At 40.5% G+C, this 26,753-nt stretch overlaps 1 protein-coding gene across 2 annotated transcripts in view; it reads left to right on the top strand.

Moving 5' to 3' along the window:
• The window catches only part of UBE2G1 (ubiquitin conjugating enzyme E2 G1), a 32,269-nt gene extending 5,516 nt beyond the window's left edge, over positions 1 to 26,753 (top strand). For both annotated transcript variants that reach the window (XM_081889659.1, XM_081889660.1), the window contains exons 2-6: positions 15,753 to 15,855; positions 19,925 to 20,022; positions 21,415 to 21,593; positions 22,834 to 22,959; positions 25,676 to 26,753. In XM_081889659.1, the coding sequence (XP_081745785.1) occupies positions 15,753 to 15,855; positions 19,925 to 20,022; positions 21,415 to 21,593; positions 22,834 to 22,920 (467 nt within the window). In that variant the 3' untranslated portion in view covers positions 22,921 to 22,959; positions 25,676 to 26,753. The remainder of the gene's footprint in view (positions 1 to 15,752; positions 15,856 to 19,924; positions 20,023 to 21,414; positions 21,594 to 22,833; positions 22,960 to 25,675) is intronic.

The raw sequence follows: 26,753 nt of genomic DNA, 5'->3' as shown, positions 1-26,753 counted from the left end.
AGAAGTCCTTGGAAATAATCCCACCTGTTGTGCAGTGATCCCTGCTCTCTTTTCAGTACCAAGGCTAGGCAGAAGGCTGTTTCTTGGCAGCCCTAAACCAAACAGACAACCTCCCACCCGCCCGCCCCCATTTCCAGAGCTGGAAAGGATGGTGTGGGCTTCTTTAGACACTAAGCTGCTGAGCCACCTGGGACACTTGGGCAACACTTGTTTAAGTCCAGATCCAAACTCAAATGAAGTATTGTCCCATACTTTGTGGAAAAGTGTGAGGCCAGGGACCAGTGAATGATCAGGTCCTGGTGACCCAAATGTTTGAACTGGCTTCCAGGGCCAGCCAAAAGTTGTGGACCCTTGATGATATAATGCTATTCATAATACTAAGTTAATGTGAATATGACAAAAGTTGAAATTTCCAAGATAGATTTCAGGGTATGTGGATCAGAACTCCTTTGAAGTGAGTATAATAACACATTATATGTGTCCATATCAGTATGTGTTAATTACAACAGGATCTGGTAGACGTAGATACATATTCCAGACAAGGCTTTTTATTATATAAAAAAAAAACCTGCCAAAAATCTCACAGGGCTCTGTTCGAATTATGTTCTGTGTCAGAATCTCTGCAAAGTAAAACTTCCTCTTGATTAAAGAACTCTCCTCACAAAAGACTGATCAGGAAATTCAGACTTCCCAGCTCTGTTTTTCCTATGTCTCACTGCTCCAAGAGGGTTACTCCCTTGTGCTGCTTATGTTCCCACCCCCCTCCTGTTCACTGGCACTTGTGTTCCACTTTCAGCTGTTCTAATCTTTAAACAGTCAGAATGTTAGCAAGTTGTATTACTGTCTACTTCTGTCACACACACATCAGCTGTGTTATTAGGCACTTAACTTCTTGAGAGCTGGCCATTTTAGTCTGTTGCAGGGCGGGAAAGCATCTTGTGACACCTGAAAGACTTAACAAGTTTCTTGTGGCAGCTTATGCCACAATAAATCTGCTAGTCATTGAGTGCCACAAGATTCAGATTTATTGTAGACAACTACTTGGGATACATGGTGTTCTCTCCCCTTGGAATGGTGTTTACTAAGGTAACTATTACAAGAGCTGAGAAACTCAAGCATATATTTGAGGGTGCCATTGATCCCCATTAAGTAGCAATGCCTTAAGCAGTATAATTCCTGCAGTTTGGACAGAAAGCCAGGCGGCTTAAAAGGATGCAGAAGCTATGCATAGTTAATTAACACCTTTTGGGTGCCTTGGTAGTGATGTAGTATTAAAAGTACTGTATTTTTCGCCCTATAGGACACACTTTTCCCTCTCCAAAAATGAAGGGGAAATGTGTGTGTGTCCTATGGGGCGAATGCAGGCTTTCCCGGGCTTCCTGCAGCTCTGCGCCACCCTCCGGATCCCGGCGTGAAGCCGCGCGGGGCTCTGGAGGGTGGCGCAGAGCTGCCTGCACTCCAGGGCCTCCTGCAGCTCTGCGCCACGCTCTGGAGCTGGGTGCGAAGCCATGCGGGGCTCCGAAGGTAGCGCAGAGCTGCCTGCGCTCCCAGGCTTCCTGCAGCTCTGCGCCACCCTCTGGATCCCGGCGCGAAGCCACGCGGGGCTCCAAAGGGTGGCGCAGAGCTGCCTGCGCTCCCAGGCTTCCTGCAGCTCTGCGCCACCCTCCGGAGCCCGGTGCGAGGCCGCGTGGGGCTCCGAAGGGTGGCGCAGAGCTGCCTGCATTCCGAAGCCAGGTGCGCGCTGAAGAGCGCGCCCGGGCTTCGCGCACCTCTCCGCAAGCCTGGGGAGACCGGCGCGGCTCCCTAGGCTTGCGGGTAGCAGGCTGTTCTGGAGGCTGGGTTCGGGGGAAGCTCGGGCTTCCCCCGTGCCTGGGGGGGGAATGTTTTTTTTTCTTTACCCCCCCCAAAAAACAGGTGCGTCCTATGGGGCAGTGTGTCCTATGGGGCGAAAAATACGGTAACTTCCTACTCTAGTAGCTTAGTGCTACCATTATATGAGTAAGATATTTGTAGGTTCACTAACCAAAAAGTTGCATCAATATACAGGTATGCCATAGTATCGATATCCTTTGCATATAGCACTTTTTTCCCTCAATGGAAAAAGAGCAGTGTGTTTCAAAAGCAAGTTCCTTGCTTTAATAGCACTTCACATGATAATTTTCCTTGAAGGAGAAAATTCTGGATCTTCTTTTGTAAGGTTTACAGTTGAAAAAGCCTGATCATGCTGAAACTTCACCATGGAAGTTTCTCAGACTGTTGGACTTGGGGGGGGGGACAGGGCATTGAATCTCACATTAGGAAGATTTTGGGTAACTTTAAAATAGAACTGTTAGCAGACAATGTCTTAAATGAGTTTATATTAATTATTATGGAGAGCTGTTGCGTACAGTGGGCCAACTTCCAATCATCAGGTGAATGCTTTCTCTCCATTTCTTCTACAGTACAGTGGTACCTCAGGTTCCAGATGCTTCAGGTTCCAGATTCTGCTAACCCAGAAATAGTACCTCAGGTTAAGAACTTGGCTTCAGGATGAGAACAGAAATCACGTGGCAGTGGCACAGCGGGAGGCCCCATTAGCTAAAGTAGTACCTCAGGTTAAGAACAGTTTCAGGTTAAGAACGGACCTCCAGAACGAATTAAGTTCTTAACCCGAGGTACCACTGTACTCTTTCCTGCCCCCTCCTAGCTGGCGTATGAAGTACTTTGCAACTGTGAAACAAAGAGCTTGGACAGCACAGTTTGGAAATGCAACTGAACAGAACAGCAGATTCTAGAAGATGCACAAGTTTTTATGATAAATATTTCTGCACTTTATAAAACCTCTACTCTACTGCGTGGTCAGATAGAATACATTTTTTTTAAAAAGTGGTATCTTAAAGCAACATTATGCCTAGTATGACCAGGTTTCTTAACTGTGGGAAAATTGATACTTAAGATGTAGCTTTTTGTAGTTTTTTGAAAGTCTCGTTAGTCTTCTGTTAAGTAAAGTCCTTTTCAACAAAGTGAAATGTGTGAATTGAATGCAAATGGTGTATTAATGGAGATTAGGGAGGCCAAGAGAAATTATTACTGAACATGTGGCTGTAACATTCTATGATGAAATGCTGTGTTGTGTGATATGAAGTGTGTGTGTGTGTGTGTGTGTGTGTGTGTGTGTGTGTCTCACAGAAAGAATGAGAGAGACCAGGTGGTGGGCCCTATGAGCTCAGAGGGCTTACCACATCTTTTCAAAGACCTCTCTAGGTGCCGTGTTCTGGTTGGGTGGCTCACTTACTGTACTGTGTGGTAAGGACTCTGAGCTTGCACTGCCCATCTGCTGATCTCCACTCATTGTGATGTTGGTGGAGAGATAAGTGGAAGGAATGCCTCAGTGAGCAGCATAGAATGCACAGTTGCAGCATAAGCTGAAAGGTCCCACTATGGAGTGTAGTGGCTAGTGTGGCTGTTCCATACTTGGTGATCTGGCATTTGGAAAGAGACCAGGCATAATAGAAGTGGGTAGAGCACAGCTGGGAGGGTGGATGGGGGGGGGTGGAATGAGAGACCAGATAGAGGCTGCATGCTGCACCTGGTCTACAGACCAGTACATACTGGTGGAATGGATATATTTGTATGAGACCTACTAGTTCCAGTCACAATCTAGAGTGTTGACTTGTTCACTAGCTGATTATTTTACTTAAAGCAACAAGGCATGTGAACAGTTAAAGGCTTCTTTTTTCTGACAGTTATGAAGCAATGACATTGTAAACTATCAAATGTTTAAAATAGTGCAATGCATAGAATAAATGTCTGATTGATATTGATGCAACTTGCAGTTCTTGGTTTCTTATCCTGGAACTGCAAGAATAGACCAGCTACAGACATTTTTTAAATGGATGAAATAACAGGCAGCAAACTATACAAGAGAGGTAATCTTTAAATGCTTTGTAAACTATGTTGTGTGGGGAGGGACTAGACCCTGCCCCCTACAGGGATGAGGAGCAAAGAACTGACTCTTGCCTTTATGTCAGATGACAGAATTAATGATGCAATTAAAAGAAGCAGTCTCTTAGATTGTGGTATTCTTGGCTCTACTGAATATTTGACTAGTTAATTCTTTATTGGTTTCCCATCTTTAGTGACATCCCCTTGAAGTGTCCTTTCAAATTCATTCATTCATAACCACCCTCTGATCCATCCTAAAACATTTGTTCTTTATAGTAACTTTGAACTCCATCTTAGCAGAAGTGTGAGGTTAGCTTCTTCACAGCAGTATGGATGGTTATTCAAATACAGCTGAGCTCAGTTTTTTTCCCTTGGTTCTTTTGATTTTTGAATGGTCCAGGAGGTAGGTATCTATCTATTTTTCTGCCAGTAGGAGAATACTTTTCTTCCATTAGCCAGATGATCTCTTGTGGTCTCCTAAGATTCTTTCTCCTTGGGATACATGTATTTCCAGCCCAGATTTGACTACAAGGAAAATGTTAATTTAGTATGTTCAAGCTTTGGTGATCCAAATGATAAACCTGTCTTTTCACTGAGAAGAGTTAAAGCATCAGAATATTTTGCTTTTGAGGCTCTTGGTTCAAGAGAACTGTTTGCCAAGCATGTCTTTGCACCAGTAATGTAGTTTCATGTATGGAAATCCTGTGTGGTTCATTATGTGAAGCTCTTGAGTAGCACTGTTCAGCATTAATTCTAGTTGAATATGGCACACAAACAAGAATTTGCAGATGTGATCACAATTAGGCAAGGCAACATCTCACTTGATGCCTTCAGACCTCCCATTCTTAGGCTGTAGAAATTGTAAATGCAGCTAAAGCTTTGAACAGATGCTTTAAGACCTTTAAAGCACAGTAAATCACTTCAGTGATGAGAGCAGCTTACTGTCGGGACTATCTGGCTTTTATAAATCCGCATGCGCAGAACACTGCATGAGGCGGATCTAGTCTCTGGCATCAAACTTAGATTTGTAAGACTTTCAGCCTTCATGCTTCAGAAAAACCCAAACAAACAGATTTTATTTTGGATATGTACTTTTCCCATTATAAAGGCAGTGCATGCAAAAGGCTGCAGCATTCAGAATCGGAAACTTTTACAGTATTGGTCGCTGCTTTATGACATCTGATCACTGATCCTTGTTGTCCCTTCACCTTTCGCTTATCATACTGTTCTTTGCCGGAACTGAATTCTGCAAAGCTATATATTTAATCTAGGGCAAAACCTAAAATCTCAGGGTTTTGTTTTTTTGTTTTTTCATAGGATATGAATTGCCCTATATTCAATACACAATTGCATTGAACTGTATCTAATATTTGGAATAGACCCATTGAACTTAATGGACTTTACTAACATAGGCCCATTAATTTCAATGAATCTACTTGGAGTTGAACTTAGTTGGACATGGCCTAATAAATCTCAAAAGCTTCAGGCAATGGTTTTCAGCAATAATATCCATCATCAATACATAAAGCTAATCTTTATATAGAAGCAGCTGGATCCAAAATACTGGGAATGAAACTAGCTACAATTCTGAGCTGTTTTACATCAATTTGAAAAGACAAACTTTTTGACTAATCAGCATTAGAAGAATATACAGCTTCTGATTCAGAAATGTGGCCACTTTTTGTATTTTGGTGGGCGGGCAACCAAAGGTGGCTTAGGGGAAACAAACTTTGTATTTTTTTTTACATGTGCGCAAATCTAAGGAAGATGACAAGTCCAAATATGAAGTGATTAAATCAGGCATAGGCAAACTCGGCCCTCCAAATGCTTTGAGACTACTGGTCCTGTTATTTAGGGATGATGGGAGTTGTAGTCCCAAAACATCTGGAGGGCCAAGTTTGCCTATGCCTGGATTAAATACTGTCAACTTGAATTTGAGTGTCAATTCTATTGGAGCATTATGAAGCAAAAGGTTATGGTAATAATCCACTTAAATGCCATTATAAATGAAAAATTACAGTGGTACCTCGGGTTAAGTACTTAATTCGTTCCGGAGATCCGTACTTAACCTGAAACTGTTCTAAACCTGAAGCACCACTTTAGCTAATGGGGACCTCCTGCTGCTGCTGCACCGCCGGAGCACAATTTCTGTTCTCATCCTGAAGCAAAGTTCTTAACCTGAAGCACTATTTCTGGGTTAGTGGAGTCTGTAACCTGAAGCATATGTAACCTGAAGCGTATGTAACCTGAGGTACCACTGTATAAATATTTGTTTTGCACAACTTTATGTGCCCAATTCAATATGATTGTAGTCTTTTGTGAACATTATTACTGGGTTATCCTGCTTGAGTTTTATTGCCTTAGTAATAGTTGCCTTTTTAATAATTATTTTAGCTAAACTGTTTTTTAATGAATTTTAATTAGGCAACATGGTAATTTTATTAAACATTCAAGTTCCCATGGCAGAATAGAAGCTACCGGTATTCCAAAGACTCGTACTAGCAATTGTGCTGTGTAACTTTTCTTTTTGTTTAAGTTCTTGACACAATAAATAGACTTGATTTCTCTATGTTCCCCTTTCTTGTCATAATTCCTGCTGAAAAGTTGCATGTTCTCTGAGCACTGGACAAAATAAAATATTGTAAGGATTTCTAAGGAAGTAAAAATGTCATGAGGAAATAAAGGTTTGCCTTAGCAGCCTTTGACACTGTTTCTGCACACTCTTCATGTATGTCCTGACTAGAAAGCAGCAGCAAACCGTTCATGCTTGATGCAAGCTAGAGACATGTTTCATTAGTCAGTCTCAGCGACAAGTTTGCACCATTTGCATTAGTGACCATGTCTCCATAGACTTTCACAGTTTGAGAACACAGGCCAACATGCTCAATTCATACCTGTTTTTGAAATATAGGGCAGTGATACAGAAGTGGAAGAAGTATTGGATTGGCAGAAGGGTCTCCCGTACTGTTAAGTTTAGCTTGTGGGAAAGATAAACAAGCAGGCCTGTGCTGAGCCAAGTGTAAAATAAAACAACTGCAATTTGTGAGAGCACAGAGTGTTGGCAAGCCTGAGCTGAGGCGTCAGAGCTGTTTTACAACTGCTGCTATTGGTGGTTAGACAAAACAGGAAAGAGAAGCTAAGCTTAGTGAGTAGATGGTCTTGTTGATTTAAATAGCTATTCCTCCACAGTGAATCCCTTTTGTTTTGGAAACTGATTGATTGATTGATGTTCATTTAGGTTATCTTCTCAGTTTAAGAGGTCATGCCCTAATCCAGTCAGTCAGGATATTTACTCTTTGGAATTCTTGAGTTCTCTTGTCGGTAGAACCACTTACTATCTAATGAGCTTACTTCCTCCCACCAAAACTTGCATCTAGCCTAATCACTTGTGTACTAGAGCACGATCAGTTTTGGACTTATGACAACATTTTGCTTGCTCCCTAGAGAGTTGAGCAAAAACATATGCATGAATGGATGCTTTAATATGTTACAGTATGGTGTCTGTGCGTGCACATGCAAAATACACAAGCCGCTGCATAATTCTGAAAGGACTACTGTTGTTCAAGGTGTCAACCTACAGCAGTGATTTAGAGTGGTCTCCCAGTATGCTGGCTATAAGTGGATTTTGAATGACCCATGTATGTAGCCAAACGTCCTCAAGAAATTGATTCTAATACTGTATCTATTTTGTACTTAAAAGGGCACAATGCAACATGGTGCAACTGAAAGCAGGAAAATGGCTTCTGTTTGGTCCATGAACCTGTTACAGTTTTGCTGCAAGTATTGGAACCCTAAAAAAGCTCATCCAGTTCCTTAAATGATATTCACACTTCATAGTCACACTTCAGGGCTGCATGCCAGATACGGGTGCGAACAAAGGTTGTGTGGTCAAACTGCACACACAGGAACATATTCTCTCCCCATAACTTACTTGAAGGTGGGGTGACTCAGTGCTTTTACTTCAGTCATCAAATAATTACTCTGATGTCCAGGATTGGGGACAATTTCCATTCTCATCAAGGTGCTGGGCTCTGCCTGTGTCTACTTTACTTTTTTTTTTTTAATTGCTGATGCTGCCAGAATTTATGGTGTCTTGGGTGGCCAGAAAAAAATGGCTTGGGGGCCAGATAAGGATAGCAACTACATCCTAAATTCAATGGGAGGGCTGTCGCTCAGAAGAGTAGATGCCTTAGAAGCAGAAGATCTCAGGTTTCATCCCTGGTGTTTCCAAGTAGGGCTGGGAAAGAGTCATGCCAAAAACTCTGGAGAGCTATTGTTCAGTCAGTGTAGACCAGGGGACAGCAAACCTTTTCAGCAGGGGGCTGGTCCCCTGTCCCTCATACCTTCTGGGTGGCTGGACTATAAGCCATGCACCCCCACGACTCTCCCCTCCCTTCTCCACAGCACCGGATGAGCCCTGGTGGCTGCTTACGTATGTCTTGCGAGCTGCAGGGGCTGGCAGCGGGGGCTGGACGATGAGCGGTGCACGAAAGGGCTCCGGAGATGGGCTTCTTAAAATTGCAGCTGCTCGAGCTCTGCTGCTGCTGGCACCAACAAAGCCCAGCCCCCTTCCTCCTCTAGGCAGGGGCAGGGAGAAGCCAGGAGGAGGGAGAGAGGAGGAGGCACCGCTATTGCCCTGTGAGGGAGAGGGAAAGAACACACCCACTGGCGATTCCTGATCTGTCCGCGGGCCGGATCCAGAAGGCAGTTGGTCCTGATCCGGCCTGTGGGCCTTAGTTTGCCGACCCATGGTGTAGAAAGTACTGAGCTATGTGAACTAATGGCTTGACTCTGTATAGCAGCTGATCATCCTATGTTCCCTAGTTGGAACCTGAACTAAAGCTGCTGTGCCCAGTTTTATGCTGACTGTTTTGAAAAGATTTACTTTTTTATTCCTGCTATTTGGTTTGAAGACTTTGCCACAGCTAGTTATGAATTTATAGACAAAATTTCTAATGTTGTAAATGGTATACCTGGCACCGAAAAGTACTGTAGCACTAAGGGGTGCAGAATGTTGAAGGGACAATCTTGTTTATTTAAATTTCATTTATTTGTTGCTTCCCATAAAATAAATTGAAGCAATTTCACATTCTTCAGAAACTTTAGCAAAATGTTTACGTTACTTTCACTCTATACTACAGTTTTAAATCTTTGGTTCTGTAACCGTACACTGGCATTATGCAGTGGGTTCCGCCTTCCCATTTTTGTGTTACAGGTAAGAATAACTTGTATGGCCACTTGTTCTTAATGGAAAACTTAATCCATTCTGAAACAGGTGTACAGTTGTCTAATCTCTTACAAAGCTGTAGTTCTTCATCTTCCTAAATCAGCCTTCCTGGCAAGTAAGCATTAGTATGTCAAATTTGGATCAGTTTAACATTGTTGCTCATGTAGATCCAAATAGCTGCACCCCAAACCAGCTTTTTTGCGGCTTGATTCCTGTGCTTTTCAGTGGCCCTCATCTGATAACTGATGACTAGTTTGTGTATTCAGCATCACTACTGAATTTCCTCAGCTCAAACATAGCTGGTTTGCTGGTGATCTCCAGCTTATCTAGTGTATCATTAAACCCAAAGTACATGTTTACTGTGATAAATGTTTTGGGATGCTTTTATGGGAAGCAATTGATTAATTAAATGGAGGGACATGGTTACTGCTTGTATAACTTAGTCCTTAAATAATAAGGGGCTTTATTCGTAATAAATAAATTGAAATAATATGCTAAGATATACCAGATATTAGCAATTCTGTATATCTTGCTAAATAGCAGTAATATAAAGATAAATGGAAGCAGGACTTTCAAGACAGTATTCCAGAAGTGTGGAATTGTTTATTTTTTAAGTGAGCCACCTTTTTGATAGCTACAAGCTATAGTAAAAAGTGGTAAGACAGCCTTCCAATGTCATTGGACACCTTGGAAGTCTTGGAAAAAGAGGTGATGGTAGGCACTGACATTGCAATAAAGTGGAGATTTTAAACATCTGTTGGAAATTTGAGAAAGCAAATATCCCTGTGTCTGTAGTTGCCAGTGTCTTGAAACAGATCTATAGGTACGACGTTAAAGCTGTTTGCATAGTAGAATTAGGTAACAAAATGTTCTAGATCAGTGGTTCCCAATTGGTGGCCCACAGACACCAGGGGTCTGTGTAACCCACCCAGGGGGTCATTGGGACTATTCACATAACAAAATTACCATAGAGATATCAAAATTTGCAAAAGTAGGTGGTCTGTGTGTTGGCTTTTGGGGAGAAAAAGGGTCCACAATACTTTCAGACCCCTGGAAAACAGGGGTCCCAATTAGCTAATTGGGAATCGCTGAAGTTCTCACTAAAGCTTATCTTCTCTTCCTTGAATAGGATGTTCCTTGAGTTGTTGAGGCCTCAGCGGACAGATGGTATCAACTGCTGCTGGGTTTTGGAACTCTTTATAAAGAACGTTGTGGAGGTGCTGGGAGTATAGTGATGTAAAAAGGACCTTTCCTCAGCACTCTTGTTGCTTTATTGCCTTGCAAAGCCTACAGTGGCCAGAGGGGAACAGCCCTCTTGCAACCATGTTACTGAGCACTGGGTCTGGATTAAAGTAGAATGTTAGCGTCCAAAGAAACCAGAAGGTAGCATACAATTTTGCATGTTGCAGCAGTTTAGTTCACATGGGACAATGCAGTACTAGAATACTGATCTAAGCTTTGGTTACAAATTCAAGGAATGAGGAAGCAAAGCTGTGTACTGCTGTGTAGGAGTTTTGTTGGTTTATAATAATAAGGTGTTTAACCTGTTATGGATGGGGCTGGACTTGCCTGATAGGTCAGGTGCACATCTCTAAGGTTCTCCGAGCTGCATCGCTGCCATTGGAGCCCCAGTGGAGGCCTTACTGATGTTGTGCATCTTTTACAAGCCTAGGTTGGTGCAGAAGTTGTAGCCTTTCCTAAGCAGGGATAGTTCAGGCATAGTTTCTGGTAAACCCTCATTTAGATTGTTGCAGTGTGTTATATGTGGGGCTTTCTTTTGAATATTGATCAGAAACTGAAGTTACCGTAGTATAAAATAAAGCAACTAGATTGCTAACTAGGACCACATATTGTAGTGTATCTCACCAGCATTAAATGAGCCTTGCTGATAGCTGCACTGTTTCCAAATCTAGTTCAGGGTGTTGGTGTTGAATTTCAAACCATTAGGACTTAACAGGCAAGTACATTAGGCCCACAACTTACATGGGGGTATTGCGTCTAAAGCCAAAATCACTTATAGTCAGAACTCATTGGGTTCAATGGCGGGTGGGATTGCCAAAATCATTTTTCATGGAGCCCTTCACCTTTTTCACCATACAGTGGTACCTCAGGTAACAGACGCTTCAGGTTACAGACTCCACTAACCCAGAAATAATACCTCGGGTTAAGAACTTTGCTTCAGGATGAGAACAGAAATTGTGCTCTGGCAGCATGGCGGCAACGGGAGGTCCCATTAGCTAAAATGGACCTCTGGAACGAATTAAGTTCTTAACCTGAGGTACCACTGTATTTATATATTTTCTAGGTGCCTCCACTATGAAGTTGAATGCCACAATTTCAGTTGTTGGCTGGTTTTAATTTAATTTAATCATTTAAGTATTTATAACCTGCTCTTCATTGAGTATTTTCAGTTCCAGAGCAGGGGACAATAACAACAATATAGAAATATATGGATAAAATAATATAGAAAAAATACAGAATCCATAAAAACAAGTTCAGTAAATAACAAAATAGCAGCTCCATCATAAAGCAAACAAAGCTAAAGTCCAATAAGGACAAAAATTAAAATTTTCTATGTAAACAAAGAATACAGGCAAGACAGTAGACTGAAAGAACCAAATGATCTTAGCAACAGTTTCCACCCCATCTCTCATCAGCACTGTGCTTTTCTATTGTTTTATATGTGATGGTTTATTGGTATTCTTTTCTATGTAATAATAAATCTCCCTGAAATCAATAGTTGTAGGTATTGGTTTTCTCAGCTTATATTTATAGCACTTAAAAACTAGGTGCTGCATAAAATATATAGACAGGCCCTGTTGAATTGACAATTTAAGTTAGACACAGCACCAGAAACAAAATACTAAAGTTGAACAGTTGATGGGATAATTGATCTAAGGTGGTGGATACTCTTTCATTGGAGGTTTTTAAACAGAGCTTGGATGGCCATCTGTCAGGGATTATTTAGTTGCAAGTCCTACACTGAAGAGGGTGGAGCTAGATGCCCCTATGGGTCCCTTCAAACTCTGTTGTTGTTAAATTTATTTATACCCTGCCTTTTTTCCCTGATGGACTCAAGGCGACTTACAATTCTATGATCCTATTAGCTTGCACATTTACATGCTATTCAGGAAAGCCCTGACTTCTTTGTTTTCTTGGTGTTCAGAGTGCTGTGGCAGACAGGTTCCTTTGAAATGGCAGGCTGCAACCACCAACGGAAGTTGAAAAGTCGATATACCATACATAGTTGCTCCTTTAGCCATAGGGCTCTTCCTGCTTAGTCATTTTTGTTGACTTGTACCAATTTGATTCACTTGGATTTGTATAGAGGGCTCTCTCCCTGTAAACCAGTGATGGAGTGCTGCTTGCTCATAACAGCTTTGAACTAAAGCTATATCCCAGCCACGGTTTCCTTTTTGGCTTATAACCCTGGACTTGGTTGTGGAAGTTATTGTAAATCCCAGCTTGTGCTATAAACTGGATTGCTGATCCATGGTACAGTCAAAACTGTTTACTTGGTTTTTTAAATTCTTGGCACTGCCATCTTGGTGTACCAAATGAAAGCACTCTTGGAGTAGAATGAGTCAGATTTCCATTTCAGGCCATAACCTTGTCACAAGAGGACAGCACAGAAGGCAAGGTCTTAAGATTTACTTTACAGTGGCATTTCAGTACAACAGACTTTGTGCTTGGTTCAAAACACTGCATTAAAGATAGAGTAACTTCAAAAGTCTGCAACTTCACTGTAGAAAAACCAAAGGAGCCAAGAGATTAAAGCTGTTGCTAAATACAAGAGTGCTGTCTCCCTCTGTGGGTCATTCTTAACATCAGTTGAAAAACAAAAAAATAGAGCATAACTAGGGAAATGCTTTATGCAAACTAACTTGTTTCTTCTGTTTGCTAACCTTAGTGGAGATGCACATAGTTCTTCCTCTGTGGTTTGGACCATGTCTATTGCATCAGTTTTTGTTGTTGTCTTAGTCGTGTTCGACTCTGTGATCCCATGATAGTTACTAAATTTTTTCAACCTGAAACACGGTTGTGGCATCCAGTTAAGTCTATGGCCTTCTCTGCTTTTGCCCTTTACCACAACTGTGTCAAATTATGTCATCCTTCAAACCTTGAATCAAGTTTCCTGTACAATCTGTTTAAAAGATTTGCGAGAAAATAATCAGCTGTTCCTACTATGGGTAGATTTTGTGTTCTCTACTAGGGGGGCAACAGTGTAAAAGTGTATTGAAATGAGACAAGTGAATTTTATCAGTATATGGAAAAAGTAAGGCTTGGAAGAGTGTTGCAACATCATTCAACTCTTGCTGTGCCTTCTGCAAATCACCAGGGACAGACAGAATGTTGATCAGGATGTAAGACAAATTGGGAAGACCCCAGTTTGGATTACTGTATATCAAGCCACATTTTTTCCAGCTTCCCATTCTGCAGTACTACTGACTTAACTTATAGGGTGGCTCTTAAGGATTGCAATGTGATACACAGGATGTACTTTAAAGGCTCATAAGTGATATATTCTAGGTATATTAATGACATCCACAGTCATATTTATTTGACCTTTTAGATAATGTGATGTGTACATTTCTGTTTGTTTCTAGTATCTGGGGCTTGTGACCGTCTAGTACAGAGCAGCCAATGTAGTGACTACCAGATATTGTTGAACTAAAATTTTGATTATCCCTTCCCATTGGCTATGATGGGAGTTGTAGTCCCATCAACATCTGGAAGATGGCTGCTTCTGCCCTGTAGTCTTTATTTTATTTTATTTTTGCTTCTGTCCAAGCATATTTAGATCCTTAGCATGCCCATACTTTCAGTTAAACTTTCTTCCAAGTATTTGGACTGTAAGATTGGGAAGTTAGATTGCAACAGAGTCAAGGTTTGAATTTATCAGAAGACTATGCTTACACTAACAAAACCTTAAGAACATTTCTGTAAATGTTTGAAGATACTGCAGGTGCCAGTTATGGGAAATAATTATTGCTGACTTCAATTCATTGGTGATTTCTTGGTAACAACCACAAATCCACAGCTATGCCTCTGACTACCTGAATGACGTTTGGGAACCCCTGATCTAGGGTATGCACCTCAGTTGAACAGGCTTCTTAAAATTGCTTGCACTTCAAAGAAGCTGTGTAAAATAAAGTAAATTCTATACCAGAGTTTTCCAAGCTGTGTGTCACATTAGTGTGTCGGCTGCAGTGTATAGGTGTGTTGCGCGAACGCTCCCCATGCTCCTCCTGGGGCTGGAAAGGGGTTAGTTTAACCTCTGGTTTGCTAGTAAAGCTGAATTACTGTGTCACTAAATGATGCAAATAAAAAGTGTGTCACCAACATGAAAAGTTTGGAAAACTTTGTTCTATACCCAATACTTGTGGGTGAATGGTAACTGGTTGTCTAGGCCTCACAAAGAGTTTAATAGCTTCTTATTTAAGAAATACATGTCCACTTTTTGACTTTCAAAAGTCCTCAAGGGGGTTGACAGAGAAATGAATTAAAAAACCATAAAAACAGCATTAAAAATCATAAAATGAAGTGGCAAGCTGTTAATAAAAGCAGCAAACTACCATAATAAAACAACAAGTACATGATAAAATGAAGGGATGCTAAATGCAAGGGAATAGGATCCACTTTGACCCTCTTGTTACCTTGGTAGGTACCTGGTGAAATATTGAGGAATTAATTTGACAGTTTAGGCACTACCACAAAAAAGGCTTGCTCTCACTAGCTGGGGACATACGGAGAAGGGCCTTTGAAGCTGACCTTGGTTGCCTGGCGGGTTCACGTGGTAACTAGTGCTCTTATGCAGGTCACAAGCAATTTAGGCTGCTCTCAGTCAGCGCCTGGAAAGCAACTGGGATCTGGATTTATTCTTCACACAAATGATTTAATGGATAGCCTATAACCTTGACTTATTTGTATCTTAATAAAGCAATAATTTTCTTTAGTGTGTAAACACATTTTTAGACCAGCTTACAGCCTAAGTAAATAATGGCAAACTGAAGTTGATGGTCAGGTTTGGTATGAGTATTCTGCATTATAAAAGACATCGTTTTTTTGCCCAAGGGAAGGAACTAGAGATGTGAAGGCCCAGAATAAGCAGAAGGGGCAATTTTTCCCTTGCCCCTAGCCTTCACGTATCATGGGGCAACTAGCTTGTATAGGTGATCATAGCAGGCTTATTGGCTAAATAACAAGGTAAAATACTTTAAACTATGTTTTATTGGAATTTATAGTTGGTTGTAGCATACTTAATTAGATAGTCATTCTTTCAGGGAAGAAGAATCTAGCCACAAGTCAGTTTGGAGGCTCACAGGGGAGTAGGACCATATGGCTAGGAATGAGCAACTTGGTTTCTCTGAAATGGCTTTATGTGTTGGGCATTTGGTATATCATTGAATATGAGCTTTGTGTTTAGGAGATAATGAGCAAACTAGGGACCCTGAGAATGAGGCATAAAACAATTGAGTTCTAACTTAAAGAGCACTTGGATAAGCTCTGAAAGTTATTTGTTTGCTACAAATGAAGCACAAGACGTATGTAAATGTTACCTCTTCTATAACAGTATATATATTTTTTCTTTTTTGAACAGAGCTCAACAAAAACCCAGTGGAAGGATTTTCAGCAGGTTTAATAGATGACAATGATCTATATCGATGGGAAGTTCTTATTATTGGTCCACCAGATACACTGTAGTAAGTATCCCTAGCTGTTTAAGTAAAATACCTGCTTGCTTAAGCATCTAATATTTTGATAACTAGCTTCTTCTGCCCTCTCAAGACTGATTTGATATGGAGCAGGGAATTAAATAGTGGTATAAAATGTATGTATTTGAAGTCTGAATTATCCTGGGTTACAGTAATTCTATCCTAAATCTAATGTGGATAACTTGTAATATTGTGTTTGTAAGAAGTAAAACTAGCTACTTGTTTCAGTCTCCATGTAGATAATATTCTGTCTCCCTGCAGGGCACAAGGACAGACTTGCACTATGAATAACTGACTGAAAGCAAAACTATAGCAAGACCTAGATACAAGCTTCCCCTTAAGACTTTGGAGGGAGTGAAGGATAAATGTTTTGAACAGGGCAAGCTTTTCTCTTTTTTTGGTTCATGAAGTTTGAGACCTAAATAAATTATCTTCCTTTATCACTTGAACTAAAGTGTACACATATAAAACAGACATTTTCCCAAAACGAAACACTTGAGTATCCAGCTAGCACCAATAAGCAAAGCTCAGGACCAGAGAAAAGGTCTTGACAACCACAATAGCATGGCAGCTGGCTAACATAATATTATTCTAATTTTGGGTCTCATATAGAAGACAATTGCTATTACCATATTCCTCAGGTGGAGGTACCTAAGGCATCATAAGGCAGATTGAGGTGGCAATCTTAAACACACTTATTATGAAATAAGCTGTGTTGAGCACAGTGGGATTTACTTCTGAGTAAACATGCCTAGGATTGCACTGTTTGCAAGTAAAAACGACATGCACCATGATGTATGAGGCTTGGGGACTTCCATTACAAGATGATGGTCTCTGCTCATTGTTTGAGAGTATCTACTTGTGCTACACTGGAGTCAAGAGTTGTTTGACAGGACAAGTGGGTTGTGCTCCTCCTGCAGTTTGGAGGCAGGAAACACTGAAGCTTGCATCATTTACACTCAACTCTATGTGTAAATTGCTGGGAGACATCCCAAGGACCTTAAGGCATATAATGCAGCAACTTTTCTAGAGCTAAGCAGGTATTGGGACTGGCCAGTACTTGATGGGAGACTGCTTGGTGGGCATCACACTGACTACCCTTGCTGTTCACTTGAGTTCATGGAAGGAAAGTGGAACATCATAAATACACATTTTTCCATGCAGAGTAGGTGGTGGTGCAACCAGCAAAATAGAGCCCATCCTGAGGATCTTGGGGACCATATTGTATGCTCTGATCTGACTAATTTGGTTTGCTTAGGGTGGTCTTTGTTCCGTCTTTGGCTACAAGAACAGGGCCTTAAAGCTTTAAATGTAACTTCTCAAGGAAAACTTCTGAGGAATTATGTGCTTATGACTGTTTGTGAAATAGAAGGTGGCAGATGAATCACTTTCTGCTTGTTGGCATATTAATTGGAATAAATACTGGGTATACAAATGGCAAGGCCTGGAAAAATATCTGGTGTCTGGTAGCATGGGCACCTAGAAAGAAGTGTGATACTGTTGCCTAGGAAATTAAAACATTTCTCTGGTCGTGCTCCTGATGTAAAAGAGAGCCAGAAAAACAAGGCTACTTTCTTGAACAGGTGCTAGCTGCAAATGGGATTGATTATGTGAAACTGCATGTCTTGCCACTATTCCTATTTAATATGTTCAAGTTCAGGCATCTGTCCTAGTGTTAACACCTGCCTCATTCAAAACACCATTTTAGGCACAGAGCCAACAAGCTGGCTTATTCATTAAATAGATATGATGGTGAAACGTGTATGTGGATCTGCAACACTTACTTTGGAACAAATGTTTGCCAGTCCTGTACCCACAGAAACCTGAAAGCTTTTTTTTATTCCCCTTTAGTGAAAGGGGATATGGTCTTAAGGTGTTCAGATGTCTTCTGTTCTAGTGGGTGTTCAAATCCATACCTACAATATAGTTCCAGTGTAACTGAATATACATGTCCCCTTCTCTTTCTGCTTTTCCTCTTCTACCTTAGGGATATCTATCAGAATTTATTGTGCTTTAGCTAAACTACAATTCAAAAGATTGGGACAGGTGGGAGGCAGGGGATAGAGTTGTACTGTAGACGTGCTCCTCCCTTCTTTCTACCCCATCCCAATCTTTTTATTGTTGTTGTGCTTTGTTAATGCCAACATACCCCTAACAACAAAAGAGAAAAGCAAAGTAGAACAAATAGCTGAGGGTTGTGAATAATCTTTTTAAAAATTAGCCTTTTCCGTTGATAGGGCTCATATAAAGAAAATATTGTTAGCATATAATTTCTGTAATCTATTATATGTAGCTAGTTCATGTACGGCAAGTAAAGATAGGTCTTACTTCTATTGGTGCATTGGTGGACTGTGTCTAGTTTTCCTCTGTCAGTGTTTCTTTAAAGCAAACATGGCACGGTACCACCCAGACCATTATCTACTTGTGGTTACCAACACTAGTGGTACTTGTGGTTACCAACACTAGTGGTTGGACTGGTGGTTTGAGTACCACCTCATCAGTACAGTGAAGGGGGAAAGCAGAAAAGGAAGATAAACTTAAGGCCTAAGCTTAAGCATGTGTACTTGTAAACGAATCCCATTTAACAATCAGTGAGACTTACTTCAGTTGGCTTTGCCACACATAACACTTAAGTCTGATTTTTAAACTAGCAAACCCTAGGCTAAATGCATTATGGTTCTCCAGTACTTGCTATTGAAATTGTAGACTTGATCCATTGAGCCATTCACTAAAGAGGAAGAAGTTTAAGGAATTGATTAAATAAGTTTTTCTCAAATAGTGGGTTGGGCCCAAACATTGGCCTTGGGCTACTTTCAGGTAGGCCACAGTCTGCACAGTGCCTCCTTGCTTGCCTACCTTGCTTCATAGCCATGTCATAGCCTTTTGGTTCGATCTGTGGTGGCACCAGTGATTCATTGGATGCTGAGTAAAAGTGCCTGGACTACAGAGAAGTGGGTGTAGGAAGGTATCCCTCTTCTGAGTGAAAAGGGCCAGATGAGGTGCTCAAAGAAATTAGAAAGTGAGTTAAAGGGGTATTTTTTTGTTAATCAATCAATCAATCAATCAATCAATCAATCAATCAATCTGGGAATAGAAAAGAAAGTTGTTGTAGAAGGATGTAGTGAATGTGAAATGACCATGGAGGAGAGATGTAAGAAACCCGAAGTAGGGTTTTTGGGTGGCAGGAGGTAGAATAAAGTACAGGTTGAATGTGATAGACTGGAAGAAGTAGTTACAGGACGTGGGTAAAAAAAAATAGTTTTCAGGTTCTGCTGAAGTTTTATTCTGGAGGATGCACGGTGTGTAGATTGCTAACAAAAAAAAGAATTTTTATCTGGGCGGAGTAATTATTTGTTCTATGTTACTTGACGTATTGCTTTCATCAGATTTTGCAATAACCTTTACTGTCTCAAAAATGGCAAATATCTGTACTGCTGAAAATTACTTTTGAGTGGCAAGTGCATAGAGGTTGGGGAAAAGTTGAAAGAGAGTCTTCACATAATACTGTGGTTCAGCAGATTCTCCCTGAAATGAGAAGAGTGAGTCACAGTACTTCCAGAGTAAATGCCCATTCTTGGTTTGAGGAAAGGGTGAGCTTTAGGACTCCTTGCCCCAAGAAAAAGACTGTGGCAAAGAACTGAGAAATTTCCAGAGTTTGATTAGATATTGGTAATTGCCAACTGATTGTGCCAAATTCTGCCTTCCATCTGCAACCATTTTATGACAGGCACTGATGCACCACCACCATTTTCTGACTGGTGAGCCTCAGAATTTTTCAGTTGTCTCAAGTGAACTCTGGGTGTAGAAAGTTTGAGAACCCCTGGAATAAATAATAATCCTGCGTTATATTCTGGGAAATTGATGCTGAAGCCCCAGAATAGGCATTGCTTGGGGAAATACACGTCTTGCTCTGCCATTTAATAAATAACCATTCCTAGTAATGCTTCAAAGTGTTGTACTAGGATCTGATGACTGCTTAAATTCAAAGCAATGGTGAACTTAAATCACTTGAAACTTCTAAATGCAGTGACTGAAAATTCTCCCATTTTTTTTCCAGTGAAGGCGGCGTCTTCAAAGCTCACCTTACTTTCCCAAAGGACTATCCACTCAGGCCGCCAAAAATGAAGTTTATCACAGAAATATGGCATCCAAATGGTAAGACGCTGATGTCATGTGTAAAGTGTGTTGTTCTGTCTTGCATCTGGAATGAATATGAACTAAGTTGAAAGCCCCAATTTTGGATAATGGGAAATTATTAGGAAGGAATGTAAATATTTGGGTTCAGGAAAAAATACTTTTGCTGGTTTCTCTGTCTTTCCTTCAACTATAGGTATGATATATTGGCCACAGGTGATATACAACATAAACTACCACTCAAGATTGTTGTGAAAATACATGCATACCACCTTTATCTCCTTGGAGGAAATGTGGGATATAAATGCAGCAATAAAATTATTAAAATATTGGTTAGGTATCATCCATGTGACAGTTGGGTGATTAGGCTCTCAGTACACTGCTTGCATACAGTCTAATATAGAAAATTAGGTAGTATTTTAAATTTGAAGTGTGGAAACTGGAATTTTAAGCCTCATCTGACTCTGGATAACTTGGTTTCCTTGGATTATTTAGTTATCATTTATTAAAATAATTCATATTTTATGCCTTTCATTTTGAAAAGAAATTCCAAAGTGATTCACAAACAAAACAACTAAATATCACAACAAAACAACTAAATAAAACCAAGTTAAAATGTCAGCCACAGAAGCCAGGAGTGCCAGGAGCCAGTATTTATGGTCAGAGAAATGCCTTGAGTACATTTTCAATTTTCAGTGGAAACTTTGAGATCATCCCACAAGATAGATGCCACAATGGAGAAAGCTGTTTTCCTCTCCACTGTAAGATGTAAATCTGCACACTGTGAAACAATGAATAGGGCCTCCTTCACTGGGACCTGTTTTCGTATTAGCCTCTGTTCCCCATTTTTAAAATGGAACTAATTGTGTATTGGATTACACAGCAGTTGCTATAGTCAACTAACGGCATACTTCTACTGGTGTATTTGAAGATAAAGATAATTAGCAGTGGTGAATTGCAGTTTCCAGTTTAGCTGGTGGATCCATATATTGTGAATGTAAGCAGAGCCCTACTGGATTGGACCAAAGGTCCATCTGTTTCAACTTGCCCTTCCCAAGAGCCAGACACATGCTTCCACAAACAGGGCATGAACATCACTGATAATCATTGATAGGTTTATCCTCCCCTATCTAACATTCATCACCCCATCTTTGGGCAGGAAATTCCATATATTAACTAGTTGTGAATCCTATTGTCAGTCGACTGAATCTTGCTCACTATTAACACTTGTACTCCATGTTTCTGACAAATATTCCTATTAATGTTATCCTTAATAGTTGGGTGGAATTGATAGCTGTAGCAGAGGACAAAACTCTCCAGCAGCTCACTACTTTGCTTTTCACTGTTATCTGAAGACAGGACTTCTGCTACGATGTTAAGGCTCTGAAATTCTATTTTTCTTCTTCTTGGTAGTTGATAAAAATGGTGATGTCTGTATTTCCATCCTTCATGAACCTGGTGAAGACAAATATGGCTATGAGAAACCTGAAGAACGCTGGCTTCCCATCCATACTGTGGAAACCATAATGATTAGTGTAATTTCTATGCTGGCAGATCCCAACGGTGACTCTCCTGCTAACGTTGATGCAGCGGTATGACTTGCAGCTTGTAAATAAATTTCTTCCCAGCATTACTGTTGAAATACCGTGGAATGGTTTCACGGCACGCAGCTTTATCCCCTTAAGATGACTTTTTAGTAATAAAAGGGATAGGAGTTGAACAAAAGTAATGTGGTCATGGTATAATTTCAAGTGTAATAAGCGTTTCTCCCAATTTTGCTGTCCATATTCAGAGGTGACCATCATCTCTGGATTTTTTTTTTTAATAAGAAAAAAAAGATTACAAATATGGCTGCTTAACTGTGTGAACAAGCTTCCCCTCAATGACTTACAGTGGTACCTCGTGTTGCGTAACCTCCAGGTTATGGAATCTTCAGGTTACGGTCGTGGCAAACCCGGAAGTGGGTTTGCCGCATGCGCAGAAGCAGAAGCACTCTGCTGCGCCATGCGTGTGCGCAGTAGCAGTCATCTGGTTGTGAAATTTTCGGGATATGGCCGGGCCTCTGGAATGGATCCTGTTCGTAACTGGAGGTACCACTGTATTACATTATAGTTGTTCAGTTGGTTATTTATATGTACCTGCCCTTTCCTGCTCATCTTGTGTGCTTAGGTTGAGAAGAGTTCCTACTTGTTTGATACACCACTGCATATAGTGGAGTATCACTTCTGTTTAGGTTCTTTGTCTCAGAAAGAGCTGCATACCTTTAAACCTCTGACTGAACTTATACAAGCATGGAATATGGTTTCTAATTGTCCATGAGTTTGGAGTTTTTCCTGGTACTGCCAAATTGGACTTGAAAATGTAGAAGGAAGTGTTTCAGGAACTGTGGTTTCAATATTCTGCTTTGATCCTGGTATGTCTTGCTAAGTGGAAAGAGCAGGATGATTGATTACGCAGATCTGATTAACTTACTCAAGATGCAGGATTTGGCACAGGATGTTGATTCTTCTAGCTTAGAATACATATAACCCTGATTCAGGCTTCAGAATGAATGGCTTGTATACTGTCAATCAAAGATCAATGGAAAAGTTCTCCTTTTAAAAAAAACAAAACTGAATCCCAGATAGCACTTGCTATGACACCACCCATCAAGCTACCAATTAAAACTCTTGTTTTAATGATGGAAGTTTCGTATTTAAACTACAAATGTTGGTTACTTTTATTGCCAAGTATTTTAAAGCACTCTTCGTGGGCTTTAGAGAAGCTGAAAAAATAATGAAGTTACTTGTGGTGGCTTGAAGAATCATTTGAAATTTGAATTTTAATTTACAGAAAGAATGGAGGGAAGATAGAAATGGAGAATTCAAAAGGAAAGTTGCCCGCTGTGTAAGAAAAAGCCAAGAGACTGCTTTTGAGTGACACTTAATTCAGCAGCTAGTAGCTTCACTTTTTTTCAGGGTAAGTAGGGTTTTTTTAAAAAAAAAAGTTATGGAAAATTCCATTTTGCATTGGAAAATCCAGAAAGTGTTTGTTACATGTTGAATGCTCAAGGCAGTGAGGTAAGTATTCACGTTCTACAAGTGTGTATTTCCTCTCTCTCTCGCTTCTGCATTTATTCAGCAGATAAGATTTTGTTTTCCTTTATTGCTAGGAGATAGTTCTTTAATGTTCAGGCCAGATTATTTTATTATATTTATATATTGTAGTATTTTCATATTTTACACACACACACATACCACAGTTCTCCCACTCCAGTCACAAAAGGCTCCTGAAACTGAAATTAGAGCACCATTTCTTCTTTAAACAAAATTTATATACTGACTGATGGAGGGAGAACCCTCTAAGTAGTTTACAACATTATAAAACATTAAAGCAATTAAAAACAGGTATGAAAAATAATGAAAAGGTGATAAAAACCAGTTGTGGCTGAAAAGAAAACACATGTAACTTCTACACGTCGGAATAGCCTTGGCTAAACAAACATGTTTTAAACATTGCATACAGCACTGGAGTTTTGGTACACATGATAGAACACTGTCCATAGCCCCAGTCCCTGAAAAATCCAAGCAAGAGCCCAAGTGGTATAGTTCGCTGTGCGAACCCAGTCTAAATCCCTGCTCAGAAGCAGAAGCTACTAAGGTAACATGCTTCCTGTGCTGTGGAAATAAGGGGCGGTGTGGGAGAGGGCCATGTATTGTCACACTTCCCTTCCTTGGAGGGAAGAGTGGGGTTAAAAAAAATTGCAGCTCCACAAGCTCTGGCTGAGTGTACAAGGAGCAGAACCAGACGACGCTATGGCTTAGGTATTGGGTCCCAAACCTGGGGCCTGAACCTGTTTCAGAAGTCGTTTAAAAGACACATAAATGTCAAAGACTAGCCCGCGTACTTGGAGATACTTACAGAACCTGAGAATAGTGCAGCCTTCTAGCTTTTTGTTTCCTCAAACACAAAGTACTGGTGTCAGGGGCTCAGTGAACAGGTGGGGAACACTAAGCAGGACTGGACACTGCTGATATCACCATGCAACACCTGGTTATAAGTAAAGTTATAACTCTTATCCCACCCCTGCCCTCAGCAAAAGAAGTAGTAGTCGTGTCTGGAAAATGTCAGCTTTTCAGCAGAAGCCTATTTGCCTAATATAACTCCAGTAGTACACTCCAAAGCTAAGCCATCCTGCATGAATGGAACATGTTTTGCTTAATAATTTGTGCCAGAGTTGGTAAAACATTAGTCTCTGTTGCTTGTATGTGTCTCTGTAGCACTTGTGGTTACTGCTGATGGTAATCCTGCAACTGATGATTTCCAAAGAATCTTGGTGTTGCCAGCTGAAAACTAAACATGCAGCTTTTGATGTATGTATATGAGAACTAGCTGTTTTTGGTAACTAGGCTTCTGCTTGTCTGTGTTGGCAGATATGCCCCTCACCCCAGTGGTTGAACTTTGCACTTGGCTTCATTAAATGCTGAGTTAGTCCCCTTTCAAGATTCCCTTAAACACTCCATTGGGTATCGGGTGGTCATGGGGTTACACCCTTAACAGGACACTCGTATCTCTAATTTTGGTTGCTTCTCAGTTGTTCAATCAGTGAGAAACTTATTGGGCAGTAAGCCTTCCAAATGCAGGGATATCTTAGCTGAGTTGTGTGGCCTGTACAAAAAAGCAATCCCATCCATTGTACATTGTAGAGGACTACTGCATGTGCCATATAAATGCTTGTGTCTTTTTGCCTGTAATGAATATTTTACTGCAGGCAGATTTTCTCTCTGCAGCTGGCATGTTATTGCCACTGACGGTTTGAGTTGCCAAACTACCATTTTGGCACAGTATATTGTACTGCTACTCCCACTTACTATTGATGCTTTTGGGATGCTTAATTTTAGTAGCTGCTGAGGGAAAAAGAAACCATACTAGTATTGTAGCTGAGTTGGTTTGACAACTAAGGTTATAGTGTTCTTGGTCTCAGCAAGTGAGCCCTGAAGCCCTGATACTTCAGTTCCCATTGCTCTTGCTGTAAATAAGCAAGATGCCTTTAATTGGGCAACAACCTGCTCAAAGTATATAAATTTGTAAGTTTCACAGAAATATTTAATGAGAATAATGGGAAGTAGCACCTAAAGGACACTGATGTAAAGAACAGACTCTCCTACACACTCAGTTGGTAGATGGAGCAGTCTTTTTGAGTGAGCTGTTCCTGTCAGAAGTGGCTAAAAACATGCGTGGCTGAATACAACTTTGCTGAAAACACAGGTTTTTCAGTAATGTGTGTAGGTCTTTTGTAACTTGAACATTCTGCCAACTTGATGTGCCCCTCAACATATTTGTTTTTTAAATAGGGCTTGCAGAAGATCAAACCATAGTTTTTAGTTTAGGAAATGGCAGTTAAAGTTCATTTGAATCTCTGTAAAATACTTAAGTACAGAAGATGCTCAATGCGTTAGTATTCTAGTTGTGTGCTCCCTGTAGGACTGGCCTCCGGAAAGCAACCCTAGAGCAAACCTAACTGGGGCTCTGAACAGCAGTTTAGATGCTGGTACTGAGAGTTCTCATATCAGCCTATCTTGGAAGCACTCGCTGCAGAGAACTTTCTTTTTCGGTCTGCTGCAGCCTGTCATTTGATGATGCTATAAAGACTAGATCTAGTTTGGCTGATGGTTCTTTGTTCTTGCCTTTGTAGGTCTCCAATTGAGGAACATGGCACTGTTTTTCCTGCACTCTATCCACCTAATGCTGGACTTCTGTTTATACCAAGTTGGCAGACACTGGCTGGAACTGGGCTGCAATAAAACATGCCAGTTATTAATGCTGACAAAGAGCCTAACAAGTGCCAACAAGGATTTGCGCATTTTGAAAACTAATGGAACTGCTTTAACCTTCAGGAAGAATTGTAAAGATGTGTACATAGCACAACATGATCCGGATAATATATACTGTTCATGTACATCCACAAATACACATTGTACCAAATAATGCTGTCTTGTAGTTAGAATAAGAATCGTGTAAATTCTAAAGATTTTTAGCAGGTTTTCCATTTTTCTCTTCTCCCCCCCTCCCTGGTTTTCCCTATGAGTCTTTAAAATTTCTCGTGAAGCATGTCAGTCTAAAACAAATTAGGATTTAAAAATTCTGTTTTAACTTTTTCTTTTCAGCCATTGAAGATTCATTAAAATCTCTCACTTTAATAAAGTTTAATACCTTTGTAATGCTGTCCCTTCCCCCTTACCTTTTTTTTCAGATTACATAAATACAACACAGATCTATTACTTGATTCTAATGATGACTTGAGCACTGTCATCAGGAGGTGCAGTTCCTTCCCTTACAATATGACCCAGCTGTGCTCATCTCTTGGCTTGGATGTAGCAATAAGATTTTACAGCTGTGGAGCACCCTTGAGCCTGTTATCTTTCCCAAAAGGGTTGAGAGCATTTGTTTTGGAAGTGGTCAGCTAAGTATGTAAGCCCAATATAGGATGAACTGCTTTCTTTTGATTTCTTGCCTGGTTTGAAGTTGGATAAATAAAAGCATGCAGAGCTGTAGGCTTTCAAGTGAGTTCTGGTTTTGCTATCAAATGCTATTTCCCTTTCCCTCTTCTTCCTCTTTCCCCCCTCTTTATATTTCTTTGCCTTTTGATCTCCTGCAGGTTTTCCTCACTTAATGTATAAAGACAAATTGCGATGTATATTTTCATGTAACTTGATTTTGGAATTCTGTCACCTTCTGTAGTGAGTTCTTCCAAAATATAAATTTTTCCAATA

Source organism: Podarcis melisellensis (genome assembly GCF_964234715.1).
Source record: "Podarcis melisellensis genome assembly, chromosome: 15".
Lineage (NCBI taxonomy): Eukaryota > Metazoa > Chordata > Lepidosauria > Squamata > Lacertidae > Podarcis > Podarcis melisellensis.
The sequence above is the reverse complement of the archived record's forward strand: the minus strand, read 5'-3'. Positions and strand labels throughout refer to the sequence as shown.